Source organism: Lemur catta, chromosome 3, assembly GCF_020740605.2.
Source record: "Lemur catta isolate mLemCat1 chromosome 3, mLemCat1.pri, whole genome shotgun sequence".
In the NCBI taxonomy this organism is placed as follows: Eukaryota; Metazoa; Chordata; class Mammalia; order Primates; family Lemuridae; genus Lemur; species Lemur catta.
This window is the reverse complement of record NC_059130.1, coordinates 125,808,908-125,828,557: the sequence shown is the minus strand read 5'-3', so window position 1 is coordinate 125,828,557 and position 19,650 is coordinate 125,808,908. Positions and strand designations below refer to the sequence as shown.

The window sequence follows — 19,650 nt, the reverse complement described above, 5'->3', positions numbered from 1 at the left end:
CATCCAGAGTGGGACTGTGGCTCCCGCAGGTCACACAGCACACGTGGCATTTGCTGTGGGCTGCCCGGCTCTCCATGAGCCCCGTGAGCTCCAGGCCCCCAGCCCTGCCCCGGCCTCAGTCCTTCCGACGGCCGCTCACGGCCCTTGCCAGGGCGCTGAGCTCCCCGGGTTTCTCCCCATGGTGCTTTATGTTCTCCGAAATTCGGTGATTCAGATGGTTTTGTGATTGAGGGGAGGTCCCCGGGGCTGCCTCGGTGGCCCTGGAGTCTGTCCTGCTCGGGGAGTGACTTGGGCTGCGTGGAAGCAGACCGGGGCTGTCCCCACCGTGGGACTCTATCTGGAACTCCCGACGGCCCCCGGGTGCCACTGCCCGGCAAGCCCCTCACTTTCCTGCCAGGACAAACACTGCTTCCCGGGATTTTGCACACAAAATAGCCCAGCTGCGTGAATCACAGGGCGGGAACCAGACTTGAGGACATGAGGAGGGGTCTCCCCGGTAGAGGCTGGCACTGTGGTCCCCAGGGCGCCCTGGCATGGGTTGGGGACATGGTGGGTGGGGCAGGACTGGCCTGTCAGAGCCTGCCCTGAAGCCCTGGGCCGAGCATCCCCCGGGTAGGAGGAAGTGAGGGTCACCGGGAACCAACCAGAGGCCATTGGCTAATTATCCAGTGGAGGAGGGCCGGGGTGGGGTGCAGGCTCCTTGCCCTCGTCCATGTAGATGGCAGGTAGATGGCAGGTGGGCTGAGGTTAAAAACAGTCGTAGCAGCCAGAGGCCACGCTGGTCTCTGCAGGAAAACTGGGCAGTGAAGTCTCCATCACAGGATGTGTCCTATTTCTGCGGCTTCCAAACCAATCAAATACAAAAACATCCCAGAAACATGTTTGTGGCAAAGAAGACCTAGAAGATCAGAACTTAGGTTTGGTATCGAAGAGCCCCCGCAAATTGGTGTTTGGCGAATGCCAGGCCCTGAAGTAGAGCTGCTGCGAATGTGAAAGTCAGACCGTGGTCGTTTGTAAACAGCGACAACTTGTCCTTCAGGTGGTCAAGGGAATGCAAGACATTTTCCCTGCCTTGGTGTGGCTGTGGGTGGGGTGATGGAGTAGCTAATGCGGGCGGCAGGGGCAGACATGGGCCCTACTTTCTGGAAACCGCTTAGGAAATAGCAGCAGTGGCTCTGAGACATCCCTGTCCTACGTCTCCAAAAGAAAGAACCTGTCATTCGAAGGTTTGCTCAGCACTGTGTTTATAAGTGGGGACATCAGAACCACTGTCCCTCCTGTGCTGTGAACAAGCCACCTGCCGCTCAGTGGCACAGACCACAGCGGTGTATACGCCCCGCCTGGCCCCTTGCTGGTGGCACGTGGGACACTCATGCTACAGGGACAACTGCGTGGACCGTCCAAGAACTGCGGCCCCTGTCGCGAGTGGACGGGACGCAGAGAGACCTCCCGGGTCCCTGGGAAAGGACAGTCTGTGGGGAGTGAGGCTGGGGCAGGGAGGTGCCACCCAGGAGCCTCAGTGCCCATCGAGGGTCCCCCATGCTTTGGAGTCCAAGCAGCGCCCCCAGGTGTCGGCAGAAGTAAACGCAGCTACTCTTGAACCCAGCCTTAAGTTCCCTGCGGATGCGGGATCAGGCGTCTGAGTTCACAGTCAAACCACAGAGCGTAGTGGGAAGCAGGGCGTCCCGAGCGGCAAAAACCCAGAAGGCTTGGACCAGCGGAATGGAAACTTAAGTGCTTAATGTGTTTAGAAAATTAAAATGGGTGATTGAAAATATGAGCAAGGAACAAACTGCAGCATTTGAGACTGAAAATGTTCTACTTTGTTAATCTATTAATTCCTGTGAATTCTGAGAATAAGAACTTGGGTTTTAGGTTTTGTTTTATTTTTTAATGACACATTTCCTGAAATGTTGATAATTCAAACACAGATTTTAAATAAAGAGCCTTTGGCGAAGGCCTGGCCTATGCCACACACACGAGGTCTCTGCAAGGCGCCGACGCCCGGCAAACTCACCCTGCCGTCAGTCAGCAGTTGTCCCGGCCCGACCTCTCTTTTTTGTCAGGGCGGCCCCTGAGACCAGGAATCTTTGTTAATTTGCAAAGACGACCTGTTGGCTGTGAATTTGCCCCTGAACATGCCCCAAGCGCTGCAGATGAAGACATTTAGCACACGTTACATCCAAACATGACTTTTACAAAATGGTTTCGTAAGTGGCAACTGGTGCTCTTCAGGGCTGTAGGCACAGAAGAATAAAAGCAAGGCTGCGTCATCGAAACTCCTTTGAATTCAGAATTCCCGCGCTCGGCAGCTACCTTGCTCGGGCGAAGATTCCGGTGTCGGTGTTATGCTGGGGTGGCCCTGAGTTGAGGGCTCTGGCGGGGCCCCCTCCAGCCCCCCGCGCTCAGCCCTCTCGCCCTGCGCCGCGTTACCGCCACCCCCGACCGAGCCACGGCCCTCGTTCCTTTCCCTTGCGGGAGGGTTGATTTAGGAACTTGTGTGGAAGACTTGGAATAAATTTTTTTTCCTGTTACTGAAGTTAAAAGCAATAGAGTGTGTGTGTGTGTGTGTTTGTGTGCGACAAGCATTTACTGGGACCCACTGTGTGCTGGGCCCCGGGGCACACGAGCCATGTGTCTGGGGGGGGAAGGCCCCGGCCTGACGCTGCTGTCCCTGTCCCCAGAGAGCGTACTGCGGCCAGTGCAGCGAAAGGATATGGGGCCTCGCGCGGCAGGGCTACAGGTGCGTCAGCTGCAGACTGCTGGTCCATAAGCGCTGCCACGTCCTCGTCCCGACGACCTGCAGGAGGCATATGGTGAGTCGGGCCGGCGAGGATGGGGCCTGGGTGGGGCTAGCCCCTTGTCCCAGCTGACCTTGGTGACGCTGGGTGCTTCTCTGTTGAGAGGCATTGTGAGACTGTCCCTGCCACCAAGCCGACAGGAGGAGGTGCCCGAGGGCTGCAGGACGGTGGCCCAGGGCAGCGGTCTAGGTAGGACCCTCTTCCTGATGCCCTGTGAGCCCACGGTGCCCCCGGCTAGGTGGGGGCAGGGGGGAAAGGGAGGCACATTCGTACCCAGTCGTGAATCAGCTCTCAGGGGGCTGCAGAGGCAGAAGTCAGGCCTGTCGCTGTAGCTCTCGGAGGAGCAGCTGCATCACGCATCTGGTGACCAGCCCGTGAGCAATGCCCCCTCCGCCGTCCCCGCACGGTCACACTGGTGGAGACCAGGCCCTTGGGGGCATTGTTGACCAGCTTGTCCTCACTGAGCTTCTAGGCTGCCACTGGTGTTTCCATCCGACCCACTTGTGTCTCCCGGAACCACAGGGCCACCCCCAGGCCTCACCCCTTCCCCGGCCACAGCGCACGAGGGTGCGTGTCCCGGACGGTTGGCTCATCTGCGTCTTGCCATATTGGGGGCAGGGAAGACACCCCTGGGAGTGACGTGCCCTACCCTCTCTTATGGGACAAGAGCAGGGCCTGAATCCAGTGTCACCCTGACGTTGCCGAGCACAGGGACACGGGCGCCCGCACAGACCAGCCGTGTCTGCCCAAAACGGTGAAGGCTTGAAATACCCTTTGGTCCCATAGTCCACTTTAGCCTAAGAAAGTGGGACCAGCCCAGAGGTGGGGTCAGTCAGAGGCTGGGGAGGCCGGCACTTGCCCCCAACTGGCCACCAGTAGGCACTGCCTCGATTATGACACGTCAGCCATGTGGAACCCTGAGGGCCTTAGGGTGACACACAGATGCTTGGTTACTGATCAGACGCACCCGGGGCCATGTTGGGAGGGGAGATTACCGAGCATTATGTCAGATTTCCCCTTTCACAAAGCACCTGGTGGGAAGGTCAAGGCCCAGGATACTGAGTGGTCACCTCTACTGTAGAACCCTGGGTAATTTTCATGTTCTTATGTATCTAGTGCAGTAACATAGCAATATATTTTTATACAATGTATTAAAATATGTACATTACAGTATATAAATCTGAAAAGTTACAAAGTGTCAGTGCTACAGAAGCTACAGTGTAACACAGCTCTGTCGGTTTGTAACACAGGATTCTGTCATGCCTTCCCAAGAACCTCCAGTAGATGACAAGAACGACGACGTGGACCTTCCTTCTGAGGAGACAGATGGAAGTAGGCACTGCTTTCTCCCCGCCGGGGGGAGCCTGGGCTGCTCCTCACCCTGCTTGCGTCCAATTTCAGTGACAGTGGCTGCCATCTTGCAGGGCTGGGCGTGGCAGTGGCCTTCCCTGGTGGCTGCTAGGCAGTGACATCTCCATGAAATGCTATCTTGGGAGCCCAGGGGTGTGGAGTCTCTCCCTCTGTTCTGGCTCCGGGAGCTCTAGAAGGCACTTAGTGCAGCAGCCCCCAGAGCAGGGCACCTCCCACAAACTGCTGCAGAGAGCTGACCCGGTCCACGGAAGGGTGCTGGGTGGCTGCCGCATGTGGCATGGCAGTTGCATAGTTCTTGGTGTTGTGAGGTTTTATTTGGGGAAAGGGACTTTTTTTTGATGCTAAGAAGCATTCAGAGAGAGAGGTTTCAAACACCAGCTGGACGGGTGGCCCAGCTCTAAGCTTTCATGTATCTGTGGACTGTTACATGGGTGTGTGGAGGCTCTCACTGTCATTTGATAAATGTGAGTTCTGTCCCCTCGGCGGCCCTTGCAGAATGAAATGAGACCACAGAACAAAAAGCACTTAGTATATACAGTGCTTCACATAAAAGAGATTCCTAACAAACAACTGCCCTCCCACCCATTCATCCAGCCATCCATCTATCCACCCATAAATCCATTCATCCACCATCCATCCATCCATCCATCCATCATCTTCCATCTGTCCATCCAGCCAGCCATCATCCACCCATAAATCCATCCATCCATCATCTGTACTTCCATCCATCCACAAATCCATCCATCATCCATCCATCTATCCATCTATCATCCATCCATCCAGCATCTTCCATCCTTCCAGCCAGCCATAATCTACTCATAAATCCATCTATCCGTCATCCATCTATCATGCCTCCATCATCCCTCCACCATCCATCCATCATCCATTATCCATCCATCTGTCCATCCATCCATTCATCATCCATTTATCATCCTTCCATCCCTCCATCATCCATTCATCTATCATCCACCCATTCATCCATCCATCATCCCTCCACCATCCATCCATCCTTTGTCCTCCATCTGTCCATCCAGCCAGCCATCATCCACCCATAAATCCATCCTTCCATCATTCGTACTTCCATCCATCCACAAATCCATCTATCATCCATCCATCTATCCATTCACCTATCATCCATCCATCTAGTATCTTCCATCCATCCATCTATTCACTCATAAATCCATCCATCCACTCATCCATCCATCATCCATCCATCATCTTCCATCCGTCCAGCCAGCCAGCCATAATCTACCCATAAATCCATTCATCCATCATCCATCCTTCCATCTATCATCCATCCATCATCCCTCCACCATCCATCCATCATTCATTATCCATCCATCCATCATCCATTTATCCATCATCCACCCATCCTTCCATCTATCCATCATTCATCCATCCACCATCATCCATCCATCATCCATCCATTCATCATCCTGCATCTGTCCAGCCATCATCCACCCATAAATCCATCCATCCATTATCCATTCATCCATCATTCACTCATCCATCCATCCATCCATCACCCATACTTCCATCTATCCATCATCTATCCATCCATCATCCATCCAATCCATCATACTCTCATCCAGCCAGCCAGCCATCATCCATCCATTTGTCTATTATCCATCCATCCATCCATCCATTCATCTATACATCTATCATCCATCCATTATCCACCCATCCGTCTATCCACTCATCCATCTATCCACCATCCATCCATCCATCCATCCACCCACACATGTACTCATGCACCCACCCACCCATTCATCTGCACACTCTTAGGACCAAAGACTGGAAGGCTGGACACCAAAATCTTGTGACTAATTATTTCTGGAGGAATCACTGGGAAAGTGTGTCGTGAATGCAGCTCCCCAGGCTCTACTCCCATGTTCAGGTCTAGGTGGAGCCCAGGAAGCTGCATTTTCCTAAAACTCAACTAGACTCAGTTGTGGCTGCTCTGTGGACTCGCCCTGAGCCCAGCTGCCTTGGCCTAGGCCACGGCTTCCCTGCAGAGGAACGAGAGCCCACAAGGTCACAGTGTTCTCGGGCCACGTTCCTGACAACACCTGTAATGTCCTTTTCTTACCCCCTCTCTCCACTAGTTGCTTTTATTTCTTCAACCCGGAAACATGACAACATTAAAGACGATTCTGAGGTGAGTGTGTGCAAAACTGTCCAGTGTCCCTTTCGAAAGTTCATTAGCTCATTTCTGGGCAGTCGTGGAAACAGAGCTGTGCACTGGACGTGCTGTGGACCTGGCGCTGACCGTCAGCGAGAGCTGGGTCTTATGGGCATCCAGGAGGTGGTCCTTATTCCTGGGCCTTGCTTTGGGCACCCCTCAATGAATCCCTGTAGGTGGTTTGGGGTCCGCACGCCGGGTGAGGCTGTGGGGGCTCCCAGTGTCCTCTCCACCCACCGCAGAGCGGTCCCGGGCTGGCTTTTGAGCTGCAATTTCTGTCAAATGGTGTCTGCACAAAGTCTTACTTTCTTTGCCTTCTTGGGTCTTCCTGGCCTGGAAAACCCTCTGCCTCTTTGTGTCATTCCCCGACTCGAGTTCAGTTTGGCCTCGTGTCTGCGGCCAGCTCTGGGTGCTAAATCCCGAACAAGAACAGAGCACACCGGTGTTGCCAACTTCTGTCACAAAACCTCAGGAACCGCTCTGCCTCAGGAGGCCGTGGCCTCCCCAGTGACCAACCAGTGCCACCCCCGGGACTTGCTCCTTCTGCCTGGCCGCTCTGCGTCTGGAAGGAGGCAGAAGCCTCACAAAGCAAAACTCCTTCTGTCCCTAGACCGACACTCCTTCCTCCACCACAGACGTCCTTGCCGGAGATGCTCCGCGGTGGCAGGCTCCGTCCGGAACTGGCTGCCGTCCTCTTTTGTGACGCACTTCCATGCCGCTCGCGTGGCGGGTTGGCAGATCTGGGCAGACAGAGCTAGTCCTGCTTTGTGACCCCAGGGGAGAGCCCTGACGGTGCAGCCGTGCCCAGGTCACTCCTGGTCCCAGCTCGGATGGCCCTGGGCCGAGTGACCCTTCAGCCACCTCTCCAGCCCAACCCAGTAGGGCTGGGGTCCTGGGTGTCCCATGTTGCTGGAGGGGCCACCTGCAGCTCGTGACCCGAGCCGTGGTCTGTGGGAACGAACAGCCTTCGGTGCTCAGTTTTCATACCCTGATTAGACATGAGTTGAGGGAGGATCTTCAGGATGTAGAATCGAGTCGGGACACCACGGCTCGTGGAGCTCTGAGCCCCGAGGGGCTGGCCTGTGTCACACTGGCACGAGCGAGGTGTGACCGACCCTCGCACGAGTCTCCCGCTTCCCGCCCACCTGGTCGCCTTCTCCCTCCCAGGACCTTAAGCCGGTCATCGACGGCATGGACGGGATCAAGATCTCTCAGGGGCTCGGGCTGCAGGACTTCGACCTCATCAGAGTCATCGGGCGCGGGAGCTACGCCAAGGTCCTGTTGGTGCGGCTGAAGAAGAACGACCAGATCTACGCCATGAAGGTGGTGAAGAAGGAGCTGGTCCACGACGACGAGGTGAGCGCTGCTCCCCGCAGGGCCACGGCGGGTCCCCGGCCGCACTGGGCTTGCCTGGGCGCGGGGAGGGCGTTCAAAGGCTGTTTCACCAGCTTTGGGTTTTAGGGGATCAAATCTACGCAGTGGGAGTCCCGGTCTTATGTTTGTGGGGTTCGTGAGTTGCAAAGTCAGAGTAGGGTCATGCACTAACGGCAGCGGTATGTTCCGGGAGATACGTCGTTAGGCGCTGAGATACCCCCAGATCGTGTGTCCAGCCCACACCCAGGCTGCGTGGTCCCGCCCACCGCTCCTGGGATGGAAACCTGTGCTACAGGCAGTCGTAACACAGCAGTAAATGCTTGTATATCTAAACTTCTGAACGTAGAATAGGTACAGTAAGAAATGTAGTATTATAGGCTGGGCGTGGTGGCTCATGCCTGTAATCCCAGCACTCTGGGAGGCCGAGGCGGGAGGATCGTTTGAGGTCAGCCTGAGCAAAACGAGACCCCAGAAAACTCAGCCAGGTGTGGTGACACATACCTTAGTCCCAGCTACTTGGGAGGCCAAGGCAGGAGGATCACTTGAGCCCAGGTGTTTGAGGTTGCTGTGAGCTACGATGACACCACAGCACTCTAGCCCAGGTGACAGAGTGAGACCCTGTCTCAAAAGAACAAACAAATACAGTGTTACAGTCTCATAGGACCACTGTCACATATGCAGTCTGTCTTCAACTGAAAGGTTGCTTTGCAGCCCGTGACCGTAGTTGAGTTTGATGATGTCATCCACGCTTGCTGTGAAATCCCTTGAGTTGAGCCGGACGGGGCAGGTAACAGGGTGGAACAGGGAGGTGCCCAGAGCCGCTGTCCCGTGCTGTGCCGTGAGAGGACCCCACTGTGCGGGAAGCACTGGGCTGTCACAGCCTCGGGCAGCAAACCTTCCCACATGGTGGCTTCTGAGGACAATGTCCTGGTGACAGCACCAGTGGTTTATTTGTTGGGATCTTAATTCTGACTTTGTGTCTTATTTTCTTTTAATTGTACATACTGGTACAAAATCCACATAAAATTTTTCGTTTTAATCATGTTAAAGTGAATAATTTGGTGGCATTTAGTGCATTGGGATACAGTGTTGTGCAGCCGTCCCCTCTGGCTGGTTCCAGGACATTCCATCGCCCAGCAGGAGACCCCTTGCCCGTTAAGCTGCCGCTCCAGGTCCCTCCACTTCGGCCCCTGGAAACCAGCAGTCTGCGCTGTCTCTGTGCAGTTACCTGTCTGGACGTGTCGCGTAAGAGGAAGCCACACCCTATGTGGCTTTCCGTGTCCGGCTTCTCTCACTCCGCACAGTGTTGTCAAGGTCCGTCCACGGTGTAGCCTGTGTCAGGCTGAGCGACATTCCCTGTGGGGATGGACCACGGTTTGCTCATCAGTTCACCCACTGAGTGAAGTCTGCACTGTTTCCACCCTTTGGCCAGGCCGTGTGGAGCGTGCCCAGGGCCGCAGGGAGGGGGGGAGGGCAGCGAGGGCAGGAAGCAGGGCCTGGCGCGTCCGGGCCACTCGGTCCACGCGGAGCAGGGCCCGAGGATGGCAAAAGCCACCGGCAGCTGTCAAGGCTCTGCAGGCCACTTCAGAGCCACATCCCATAGGCAGTAACTTAGTGATGAGGGCAGGCCTCCCGCCACTCCGTGCTGCGACTGTCACCCACTCCTTATCCAGGTCCGGGACCTCAAAAGCTCGATAGTTTCTAGTAAACTCTTTCTCCCAACAAAGACACTGTGCTCTCAAGGCCAGAACTGCCTCGTGTTCCCTCAGGAGTCTCCGACAGCACCTTCGTCCTCTGACTCTGCGCAGTGGCACTGCACGGTGCGGTGCCATGTATGCCTTGGATGTGGCAGGTCCCCCTCAGGGGTTCCCCTCCTGTTTGGGTGACCCGCTGTCGATATAATAAGAATCAGACGCTGACGTCCTGCACAGATACAGCTGGGTGGGGGGGTGCTGCTGTGGGTGGGGATCCAGGGGGGTGCTGGTGGCCTGACCTCATGTAGGAAGTGAGGGATGGGGGGGGTCACAGCCAAGCCGTCGGAGCTGGGGACAGACGGGGGCCAGTGAACAGCTCGGTTTGCGGCCCGTTTGGAGGTGTGAGATGCCCAAAGTCTACGTGCTGAGTGGCCATTGGCTAAGCGGTGTGGCTCGGGGCCTAGAGAAATGGCTTTGGAGGCCATTCCCCTGTCTCTCCTGGGAATGACACCGAGGACTGAGCCTCGAGGAGGACCTGTGGACCCTCTGGGGCTCACTAGACAGACGCTCGCTAGAAGTTTGCTAATGTGTTTCCAAAACCCCTCCAGGGATGGCAGCACTATTTGGGACCGTCCCTTTCCTTCCCATCTTCCTAATCCCTAAGACAAGGGGTGGCGGGGAAGGCTTGGGAGCTTCATCCAGCTCCGTGTGCTGGGACGGGGCTGACTGGCACCGCGCAGCCCTGGTGACCCTGAGGTTGACTCTGATCTCACAGCATTTTGCTGGGCTCCAGGAATGGGGCAGGCGGCCCTGTGGTGGGGGCCACGGCTCTGGAGGGGGGTGTGGGCCTGGCCCCCCGCTTATCGCCAGTAGCTGTGGGACCTGGGAGAACCGGTTTAACTCTCCACCCTCAGTTTGCTCGTGTCTTAAGTGGAGATAATAATATCCGCCTCCCAGAGCTGTCATGGGGGACACGTGAGGCAGTGTGTGGACAACCCAGAGCCAGAGGCCACCGTACTGCAGAGCTGGTGGCTTTGGTGATGGTGCTAAATGATGGCAATGATAGTGGTGGTGGTGGGGGAGGGGGAGGGGGGTGGAGGGATGATCAATGTCAATGATGATGGTGATGATGGTGGAGGTGGGGGTGGAGGGATGATTGATGGTGATGATGGTGGGGGTGGGGGAGGTCGAGGTGGGGTGGAGGGATGATTGATGGTGGTGATGATGGTGATGGTGATGGTGGGGGAGGGGGGTGGGGGAGGGGGGTGGGGGTGGAGGGATGATCAATGTCAACGATGGTGGTGATGATGGTGACAGAGGTGGGGTGGACGGTGACAGTGGTGGTGATGCATCTCCTAGCGCATCTTCCCTCTGCATTGTCTTCCGGAAAGCAGAGAAGAGAGGCCTTCCCCCGTTGCCCCCGCCTTCCCCAGGATGCCTGTGAAGTGTCAGAGCCTCATTAACACGCCCTGTTTTCTATTTCAGGACATTGACTGGGTGCAGACGGAGAAGCACGTGTTTGAGCAGGCTTCCAGCAACCCCTTCCTGGTCGGCTTACACTCCTGCTTCCAGACCACCAGTCGGTAAGGAAAGGTGTCCTGGTGTTCTGCTTCCTGAACCGCAGGAAGCTGAGTCTGGCCTGCGGGTTCGGCCGTGGTCCTTGGGCTCTCCTGGTTGCAAGCATGAGGGTTTTGGGTCATCAGAGTCTCGTTGTTGTTCTCGTTGGTTGGTGTCATATTAAGTAAAGTTAATAATCTGCACTTAAGTTATTTAATTCCTCTTATGAAACATTTATGGAAAGCACCCACTGGACGCAGGCGTTGGGCCGGCGCTGTGGCGGCCAGAGTGCGCGGGGAGACAGGTTTGTGAGCTGTGGATCTTACTGACTGGTGGAATGAATTAATAAGGACTAACAGCCTCACTCATGCGCTTTAAAGAAGCTTGAAAACTAGTGTTCTAGAATATTAAATCCGTGCTCTGTTCAGAATTTCTTTGGGCCAGTTGACTTGGACTCACCTGATTTGTTTATTGGAAAAGTTATTTGAGTATGTTCTGTGTCGCGTCCTCAAGACCACCCCAGGTTCAGTGATTCACTAAGGCGACTCCAGGACTTGCGTATGGTTGTACTCAAGGCTAAGGTTCACTGCAAACTAAAGGAGAAAGCAAAACTGGCAGAGAGAAACGGCGCGGAGGGCAAATTCAGAAGAGCCCAGTACACGCTTCCAGGAGTCCTCGCCCCGTCCCTGCAGCAGCAACTGTGACAACTCAGGGCTTTCGCAGGGGGCCGGTCACGTCGGGACCGTCTGTCTGACCCATACCGGGTTCCAGGCACCCAGAAGGGAGCAGGTGTTCAGCGTTGTGTGGTCGGGTTCTCCAGAGAAACAGAACCGGCAGCGTGTGTAGAGGGAGGAATCGTCCCCAACTTTGCAGAGGTTTGACAGCACAGCCACCGGGACTCCCGGGGGGATCTGGCCACTGGCAGCCCAACCGGGTTCCAAAGGAACCTCTCCGAGGTGGGTGTGCTGGGCACGACCGCTCCTCTCTGGCCACGGGAGGTAATTGCGGGTTTTATGAGGACTTTCTCTTGGCTCGTTGCTTTCTCGCTGAAACTGTCACCCTGAGGTTTGCCGTGGGCCTGGTGCTAGGGGCCAGAAGAGTGTCCCATGTCCTGACTTCCCGGCAGGATCAAGCACAACAGGAAACCGGATGACTCCGGGCAGTGCCGTGGCTCCCAGGCAGCCCGCAGGGGAAATCTGGTAAATAAAGCAGTGACGTGTCTGCGAGGGCTTGGCTGTCGCAAAGGGGTCTCTGCATGGGGGACAATAAGGATTCTTCTTTCTTCCCCTAACCCAGCAGTGCCCGTTAGAGCACACGGACACACACCGTGTTGGCTCAGGGACGCGTCGCAGGCCTCGTGCTGATGTAGGCACTCGAGCAAGTTCTTCTTGGCTCCGAGCAGCTGCTGTTAATAGACAGTAAATGCCACTTAATCCGGCTCGATTCTTCCTGTGTTATTCTCTGTACGTCGGACTTTCACACCTGCCTGCGGTTCTGGAGAGGGAGACCGCTTTCCTAACAGAGCAGAGAGTGACTCCCCACAACCGGCCACCAGCACCGGCAGGTGCAGTGCCGCGGAGGACTGCAGGGCGCAGGGTGCGCGTGTGCACCGGCCCGTGTCTCGGGACTGCGTGGAGAGGGAGCAGGGACCACGGCTGTGACCGTGTGGGAGGGGCCCTGCCCGAGGGCCTCACTGGGGACAGCCGTGCAGGAAGGACAGAGGGGCTTCCCTGGGCTGGGCACCATGTGTGCTGGGGAAGGACGAGGGCATTTAAATTTTTCCTGATTCTAAAGAGCATGGAATTATCTTGGCGGGAGGGTGGCCCCTCTCCCTCTGCCTCCTGGTTTTGTTAATGTCGATCCTTCCGTTTCCCAGGTGGTGACTTCCTCACCTGGCCCTTCCATAGCGCTTTGCTGTGTTGCTTCCTCCTAAGGTGTCTGTTTCCTTGCCAGGCAGTGTCCCCTGACTCGGGCGTGTGCAGGGAGGACCCTGCGCTTGCCCCACCCGCCCCGGGCCACGCTTGCCCTCAGAGGCTTGCAGGTGTTTCACGTGCGTGTTCTGCATTTATCCTCCACGGAGAAATCCCAGGCCAGCCCACCCCCACTCCCCACGGGAAGGTTTCTTCTGACAACATAGCCTTCTGCTGGGACCAGGTGCGGTGGCTCACACCTGGAATGCCAGCACTCTGAAGGCCGAGGGGGGAGGATTGCTTGAGGCCAGGAGTTCGAGACCAGCCTGGGAAACATATGAAGACCCTGTCTCTACAGAAAATAGAAAAATTGGCCGGGTGTGGTGGTGCACACCCGTAGTCCCAGCTACTAGGGAGGCCGAGGCAGGAGGATCGCTTGAGCCCAGGAGTTGGAGGCCGCAGTGAGCTATGATGACGACACTGCACTCCAGCTGGGGTGACAGAGTGAGACCCTGTCTCAAAAAAAAAAAAAGATCTTTCTGTCGGGTCAGCTTCGTCACCGTTTCTTACCTGTGAGTGTCCTCGGTGCCTTCACGTCCCTGCAGCTTTCTCTGGGTGGGGGTCCGGTTTCTGGCCACGTGTAGTGACAGTGCTTCCGTCCTCAGGTTGTCCCCTGGGGCCTCAGCCTCTGTGTCTCCTCTCCATCCCTCTCTCTGCCTTCTCTCTGCTCCGGGACCATCTTGGGCTGACTCCTTGTCTCCTGCCTCCCCCCCAGTTCCCTCTGGGGCCCTGTCCTCTGCGGGGCCGCCACTGTGATGTGGGGACAGACCCGGCTGGGTTCACAGGGGTGGGTTCTGGACTCACCCGGGCTGCCCGGTGTTGGGTCTTATTAGCCTGTAGCTGTGTGACCCTGGAAAGGCTATTCGCCCTCCCTGTGCCTCGGTTTCCCCATGTGTAAAATAGGGGAAATGCTGGAACTTCACGCTGTTGGCTTAGATGAGTGAACGCGCAGACGGCTCGGTCGGGCGTGGCTGCAGTGAGGGCCCTGGACACGGCTGGTGTTGTCGCTGTCACTGCTCACACCAGCACTCAGCAAACTTGTTCTTAAAAGGCCAGAGAGAAAACCCTTTCTCCTTTGTGGGCCATACGGTCTCCGCGGTGACGGCTCGTCCTGGCGCCACAGCAGTCGTAGACCGAGTGCAAGGAAGCGTGCGCGTCAGCGTTCCAGGAACACTGTGCACAGACGGGTGGTGGCCGCCCTGAGGCTCCGGGTTACCTTACGCCCTCGATTCTCAGCGCCCTGTGGGCCTGCCCTCCGTGTCCCCTGCGCCGGGCGGGGGTGGCCGTGTCGCAGGATCAGGTCGGCCGCACCGAGGGGGAAGCCCAGGCCCAGCGCCTTCCGGGAGCTTTGTGAGCGTGCTCGGGCCACGGCCCTGCCTGCACGCGGGTGCCCCTGCCCGTCCCTCTGGGGGGCCGGGCGCGGCGGGTCAGGACCTGGGTCTCGCATTTGTGCCCCTTTCTCTTTGGTTGTTTTTGTTAATTTTTACTAATTTTTGGCGTATTTTTTTGCGGTTTTTTTTTTTTGTTTTTTTTTTTTGAGACAGAGTCTCGCTCTGTTCCCTGGGCTAGAGTGCTGTGGCATCATCATAGCTCACAGCAACCTCAAACTCCTGGGCTCAAGCAATCCTCCTGCCTCAGCCTCCCAGGTAGCTGGGACTACAGGCATGCGCCACCATGCCCAGCTAATTTTTTCTATATATATTTTTTAGCTGTCCACATTTTTTTCTATTTTTAGTAGAGACGGGGTCTCGCTCTTGCTCAGGCTGGTCTCGAACTCCTGACCTCGAGTGATCCTCCTGCCTTGGCCTCCCAGAGTGCTAGGATTACAGGCGTGAGTCACCGTGCCGGCCTTTTTTTGCATATTGAGGAGACCCCTGGACTGTTCTCCCCCTACTCGGTGCGGAGCGCGTGTGGGTGGGGGGAGCGGGGGCAGCCCCGGCCCCGCCACACGCACCCCCAGCCTCCCGGGGAAGCTCTGACTGGAGAGGGGCCACCCGGCGGGAAGAGGCAGCAGAGGCCAGAGACGGGAGGATCCCAGCTTGGCACCGCCAGGGGGAGGGCACCCACTGCTGGGCACCCACAGGGTGCTGGCGTGAGAAGAGGCGTGAACTTGGCCGTGCTCTGCCGTGGACACCTCAGCGTCCTGTCACAGCGGCCGCTCGCCCTGAGCCACAGTCCAGAGTGGCAGGACCAGGCTGTGGTGTTGGAGCTTTGCTGTGAAGAAGTGCAGAGTGGTGTTAAGATGTACGCGCAGACGAAAAGAAAACGATCGGAAGGGACGCGGCTGCTTTAGCAAAGGAACAAACGCTCCCCGGTCCACGGTCACTGCAGCCCAAGCGCAAGGACCGTGCAGATTAAATGCGCTCTCGCGGACCAGCGGGCGCCCCGGGCCTAGACCGCCGTGAAGAAATGGCTTTCGCGGAGCTCCCGTGAGGCTCCCGTGACGGCTTTTGTCCAGACAGAAAAAGGAAGCTGCCCCTGCGTCTACTCCTCCAGGCTTTTAATGTCTCCTTGAAGTTTTCCAGCTTCCCAAGGCATCGTGTCCAGGCTTTTCTCCTGAGCTAGTGCTCCTCTTCATGTTCTCCAGAAACGGCTCTGCCTTTGTCCCTGGTGTAAAAATCCGTTATCCCGTAAAGCGGAAACGAATCCAGAGGCCCCGAGGCCTTTCCCGGGAGCACCTCACGGGGCTGTCGGAGCAGTTCCTGGTGGTAGCAAACGATGTAAGTCCTGTGCTTTGATGGCACCCTAAGAGTTGTAAATAAATACTTTTTAAAAACCTTTCTGAGTAGTTTTTAGGTCTTAGGTGTCCTCCACAGATCGGACGACGTTCGCAGAACTTCCCCGTGCGAAGGCTGAGATCACTGAGTTAACACTAGGACGTGGCCAGCGTGGTTCCCGGCACACGTGCTCGTGGGCCGGTCTCTGCGGCAGCCACAGTGTGCACGGGAGTGAGGCCGTGTCCCGCTCCAAGAACACCTGGTTCACAAAACGAGCAGCAGCGCCGGGCAAGGTTACCGGAGAATTCCAAAGCGCGTCCTTTGGAGGCAAGCAGACGAGTAAAGGGGCAGCCGGCCCTGCCCCCATGCGCTGGGCATCCCTTCGGGGTGGTGCCAGGTGGAAACCTCTGGCTCCTGCCTGGTGCTCGGGGCTTCTGTTCTGCTTTCCGTGTGTGTGTTCAGGAGCTGCCTCCAGGCTCAGCACATACTTGAAAGCCTCTTAGGTGATTTGCAGCCGTGTCACTGCTGGTGGAGGTGACCTCTGCCCTCCCTGGCTTCGTCTGGGGAGCTCAGGGGAGGCGGGGCAGGGTCGGCACATACCAGCGGCGAGTTGGCATGTCAGAGGACCAGCTCAGACTTTGGCGGCCAGAGCTCGTGCACGGGAACGAGAGATGCGCGTGGATTTGGTGCCGTCCCTGTTTCTTCCCTGCACCCCTGAGCCGCGGACGTTTCAGAGGCAAATGAACACCTCGGGCGCCGGAGGGGCCTTGACCTAAAAACCCGCCAGGGGCCCTCAGCAGAGGATTTCTGGAAAATTGTGTGTGAATTTAATTTTGAAAATTGAATCTCATTGAATGTGGGAAAGATCTTATTGGTGAAAAAAACCACATGGTCGGTTGTCTTGAGATGTGACGGGCCTGTGGGTGGTCCAGGTGACATCGCCGGATGTCAGTTCCTTACGCCGTGGTCATGGTGATGAAACCTGGACACCGCGTCCCACCTGACCTCCCCTGACCCCAGCGGCTGCCTCAGCTTGCCCACTGGGAGGGCTGGCGGCATCTCACACGCACTGTGGCCACATCGGGACTGGAGGCCCCTGCGGCCTGCGGTGTCGTCCCCACGCCGGCCCGGTCTGGGTCCTGGCGGCCAGGCTCCCACCCAGACTCCCACCAGCTCCCTCTGTCTCCTCAGGTGACCAGCCCACAGCAGCTCTGGTCAGGTGTGTCCTGGCCCCGCCCCACCCACGCCCCTCTGGCCTCACCTGGAGACAGATGTCACCTTCACTCCTGGGCCCCCCACGCTGCCCGCCCTGGGGTCTGCCTGGACACAGCGGCCAAGAGCTGTCATCTGCTGGACCATGTCACCATGTGACTCCTCCCTGCCCGCCTGTGTCAGCCCCTCTCTGCTGCCGGGGGGGCCCCGCAGCTCTTTGCTCCATCCAGGGCTGAGAGAGAGAGAGAGAGGGAGAGGGAGGGGGAGGGGGGAGGGGGAGCACTTCCTGGGGACGGGCCAGCTCACGAGGCTGCTCACAGCGCGCTCTTGTCCAGGCAAGGTTGACTCTGCAGTGATTTCATCCTGTGATCCCCTCTCTCCTGCGCAGGTTGTTCCTGGTCATAGAATACGTCAACGGTGGGGACCTCATGTTCCACATGCAGAGACAGAGGAAGCTCCCGGAGGAACATGCCAGGTGAGGAGCTTGCCAGGCCAGGTAGGAGCTGGGACTGGAGGATGCTGGGACAGGTGGGTCCTGGCCAGGTGGGAGCCAGGATAGGTGGGTGCTGGGACAGGTGGGAGCCGGGACTGGAGGATGCTGGGACAGGTGGGTCCTGGCCAGGTGGGAGCCAGGACAGGTGGGTGCTGGGACAGGTGGGAGCTGGGACTGGAGAATGCTGGGACAGGTGGGTCCTGGCCAGGTGGGAGCTGGGCCAGGTGGGAGCTGGGACAGGTGGTAGCCGGGACAGGTGGAAGCTGGGACTGGTAGATGCTGGGACAGGTGGGTCCTGGGCAGGTGGGAGCTGGGGCAGGTAGGTACCAGGACAGGTGGGACTTGGGACTGGAGAATGCTGGGACAGGTGGGAGCCGGGACAGATGGATGCCAGGCCAGGTGGGTGCCAGGCCAGGTGGGAGCTGAGTCAGGTGGGAGCCGGGACAGGTGGGAGCTGGGACAGGTGGGTCCTGGCCAGGTAGGTACCAGGACAGGTGGGACCTGGGACTGGAGAATGATGGGACAGGTGGGAGCCGGGACAGGTGGGAGTTGGGCGAGGTGGGAGCCGGGGCTGTTGGGTGCCATAAGTGGAAAACAGCACACCACCCACACGTTTGATTTTTTTTAACTGAGAAAATACACACAGCACAAAACTTGGTATTTTAACCACCTTTAAGCGCACAGTTTGGTGGCATTCAGTACATCCACGCTGTTGTGCAACCGTCACCACGGCCACCTCCAGAACTCTCCACCTTCCTCCAGTGAGACTGTCCCTGAGACGCTAACCCCCGCCCCGCACCCACCACCCCACTTCCTGGCTCTGTGGGTCTGGGGGTCCTGAGGACCTCGCGTGCGGGGATTCGTGCTGTGGCCGTCCCTTGTGTCTGGCTGATTTCACTGAGCACCGTGTCCTCACGGGCCGTCCGTGCTTGGCAGGTGTCAGCATGTCCTTCCTTGTTGGGCTGAGTGACACCCATTTACCCATCCGTCCCTCAGTGGACACTGGGCTGCTCCGAGCAGGGCGCTCGGGTGGTCTCAGGAGACCCTGCTCTAGCCCTTTTGGGTGGACCCCAGCCGGCAATGGCTGGGCAACAGTTCTGTTCAGTTTTCCGGAAGAACAACCGTGCTGATCTCCCAGGGGCTGCGCGTTCCACACCCCCAGCAGTGCCCAGGGTCCCCTCCCCACGTCCTGCTGTGCGTCACTTCTGTTGTGACAGCAGCCGCCGTCCTGGGTGTCTCCTTGTGGGGCTGCTCTGCGTTTCCCTGGGACCAGCGACACCGAGCGTCCGTGTGCCGCGGGCCACCCTGCGCCTCGTCCTCTGAGGACACGGGTCTGTGGGAGGGGCTGGCGGCCGCCCGCTGGCTCTGCTGATGCGGGCGTCACCCGGCCCCAGGTTCTACGCGGCGGAGATCTGCATCGCCCTCAACTTCCTGCACGAGAGAGGGATCATCTACCGCGACCTGAAGCTGGACAACGTCCTCCTGGATGCCGACGGGCACATCAAGCTGACGGACTACGGCATGTGCAAGGTGAGCGCCGCGCCCTCCCGCGGTCACGGCCGGACAGCGCCGCGGTGGCCCGGATGCCTGGGTGGGGGCAGGAGGCGCCTCTCCCTTGAGCTGCCCGGGCAGCTTTCCCAGGTGCCCCTCCGCCCGCGGTGTCGTGTCTGCGTGATTCCCGCCCTCCTGGCAGCTCTGTCCCCACAGGAAGGCCTGGGCCCCGGGGACACGACGAGCACCTTCTGCGGAACCCCAAACTACATCGCGCCCGAAATCCTGCGGGGAGAGGAGTACGGTGAGCACCGCTGCGCCGGGCAGGGTGGGGGCCGCGTGGCCCACGGGGACAGGCGTGGGTGGGACGCGGCCCGGCCCCTCGGGGCAGGGGCAGGGAGGGGGACCTGCCTGGGGCCCACGCTGCCAAGGGTCCGAGACAAGGGCTCGGGGCCCAGCCGGCAGCCAGAGAGGGCGGCTCCCGACCGTCTCCCACGCAGAAGCCACACGTGACTCCCGCTTTCTCCCCAGCCGCTCGCCAGAACCCGCGCGGTCCTCCTGTGTCCCCTCGCGTGTGTCCTGGTGCAGGATGCTGGGCTCCAGCTGGCAAGGAGCCGTGGGCGGGGAGGAGGACAGGGTGCAGACAGCAAAGACAGCCAGAGCCCCGCGTCTGCGGCTGTGGGAGAAGCACGGTGCTGCCCATGGCGGCAAACACCAAGGGTACCGAGGACACTGGGGGGCGTGTCTGCTCCGCCCCCTTCTCTGGGTGTGAAACCACAATGGGACAT

The 19,650-nt window shown here is 58.2% G+C and overlaps 1 protein-coding gene across 4 annotated transcripts in view; it reads left to right on the top strand.

The window, feature by feature from the left end:
- Nucleotides 1–19,650, top strand: part of PRKCZ (protein kinase C zeta) — an 87,238-nt gene that overhangs the window by 62,124 nt on the left and 5,464 nt on the right. For all 4 annotated transcript variants that reach the window (XM_045548721.1, XM_045548722.1, XM_045548724.1 and 1 more), the window contains 8 exons: nt 2,685–2,816; nt 4,052–4,133; nt 6,278–6,330; nt 7,522–7,710; nt 10,908–11,005; nt 17,267–17,353; nt 18,766–18,901; nt 19,079–19,166. In XM_045548721.1, coding sequence (XP_045404677.1) covers nt 2,685–2,816; nt 4,052–4,133; nt 6,278–6,330; nt 7,522–7,710; nt 10,908–11,005; nt 17,267–17,353; nt 18,766–18,901; nt 19,079–19,166 — 865 coding nt within the window. The remainder of the gene's footprint in view (nt 1–2,684; nt 2,817–4,051; nt 4,134–6,277; nt 6,331–7,521; nt 7,711–10,907; nt 11,006–17,266; nt 17,354–18,765; nt 18,902–19,078; nt 19,167–19,650) is intronic.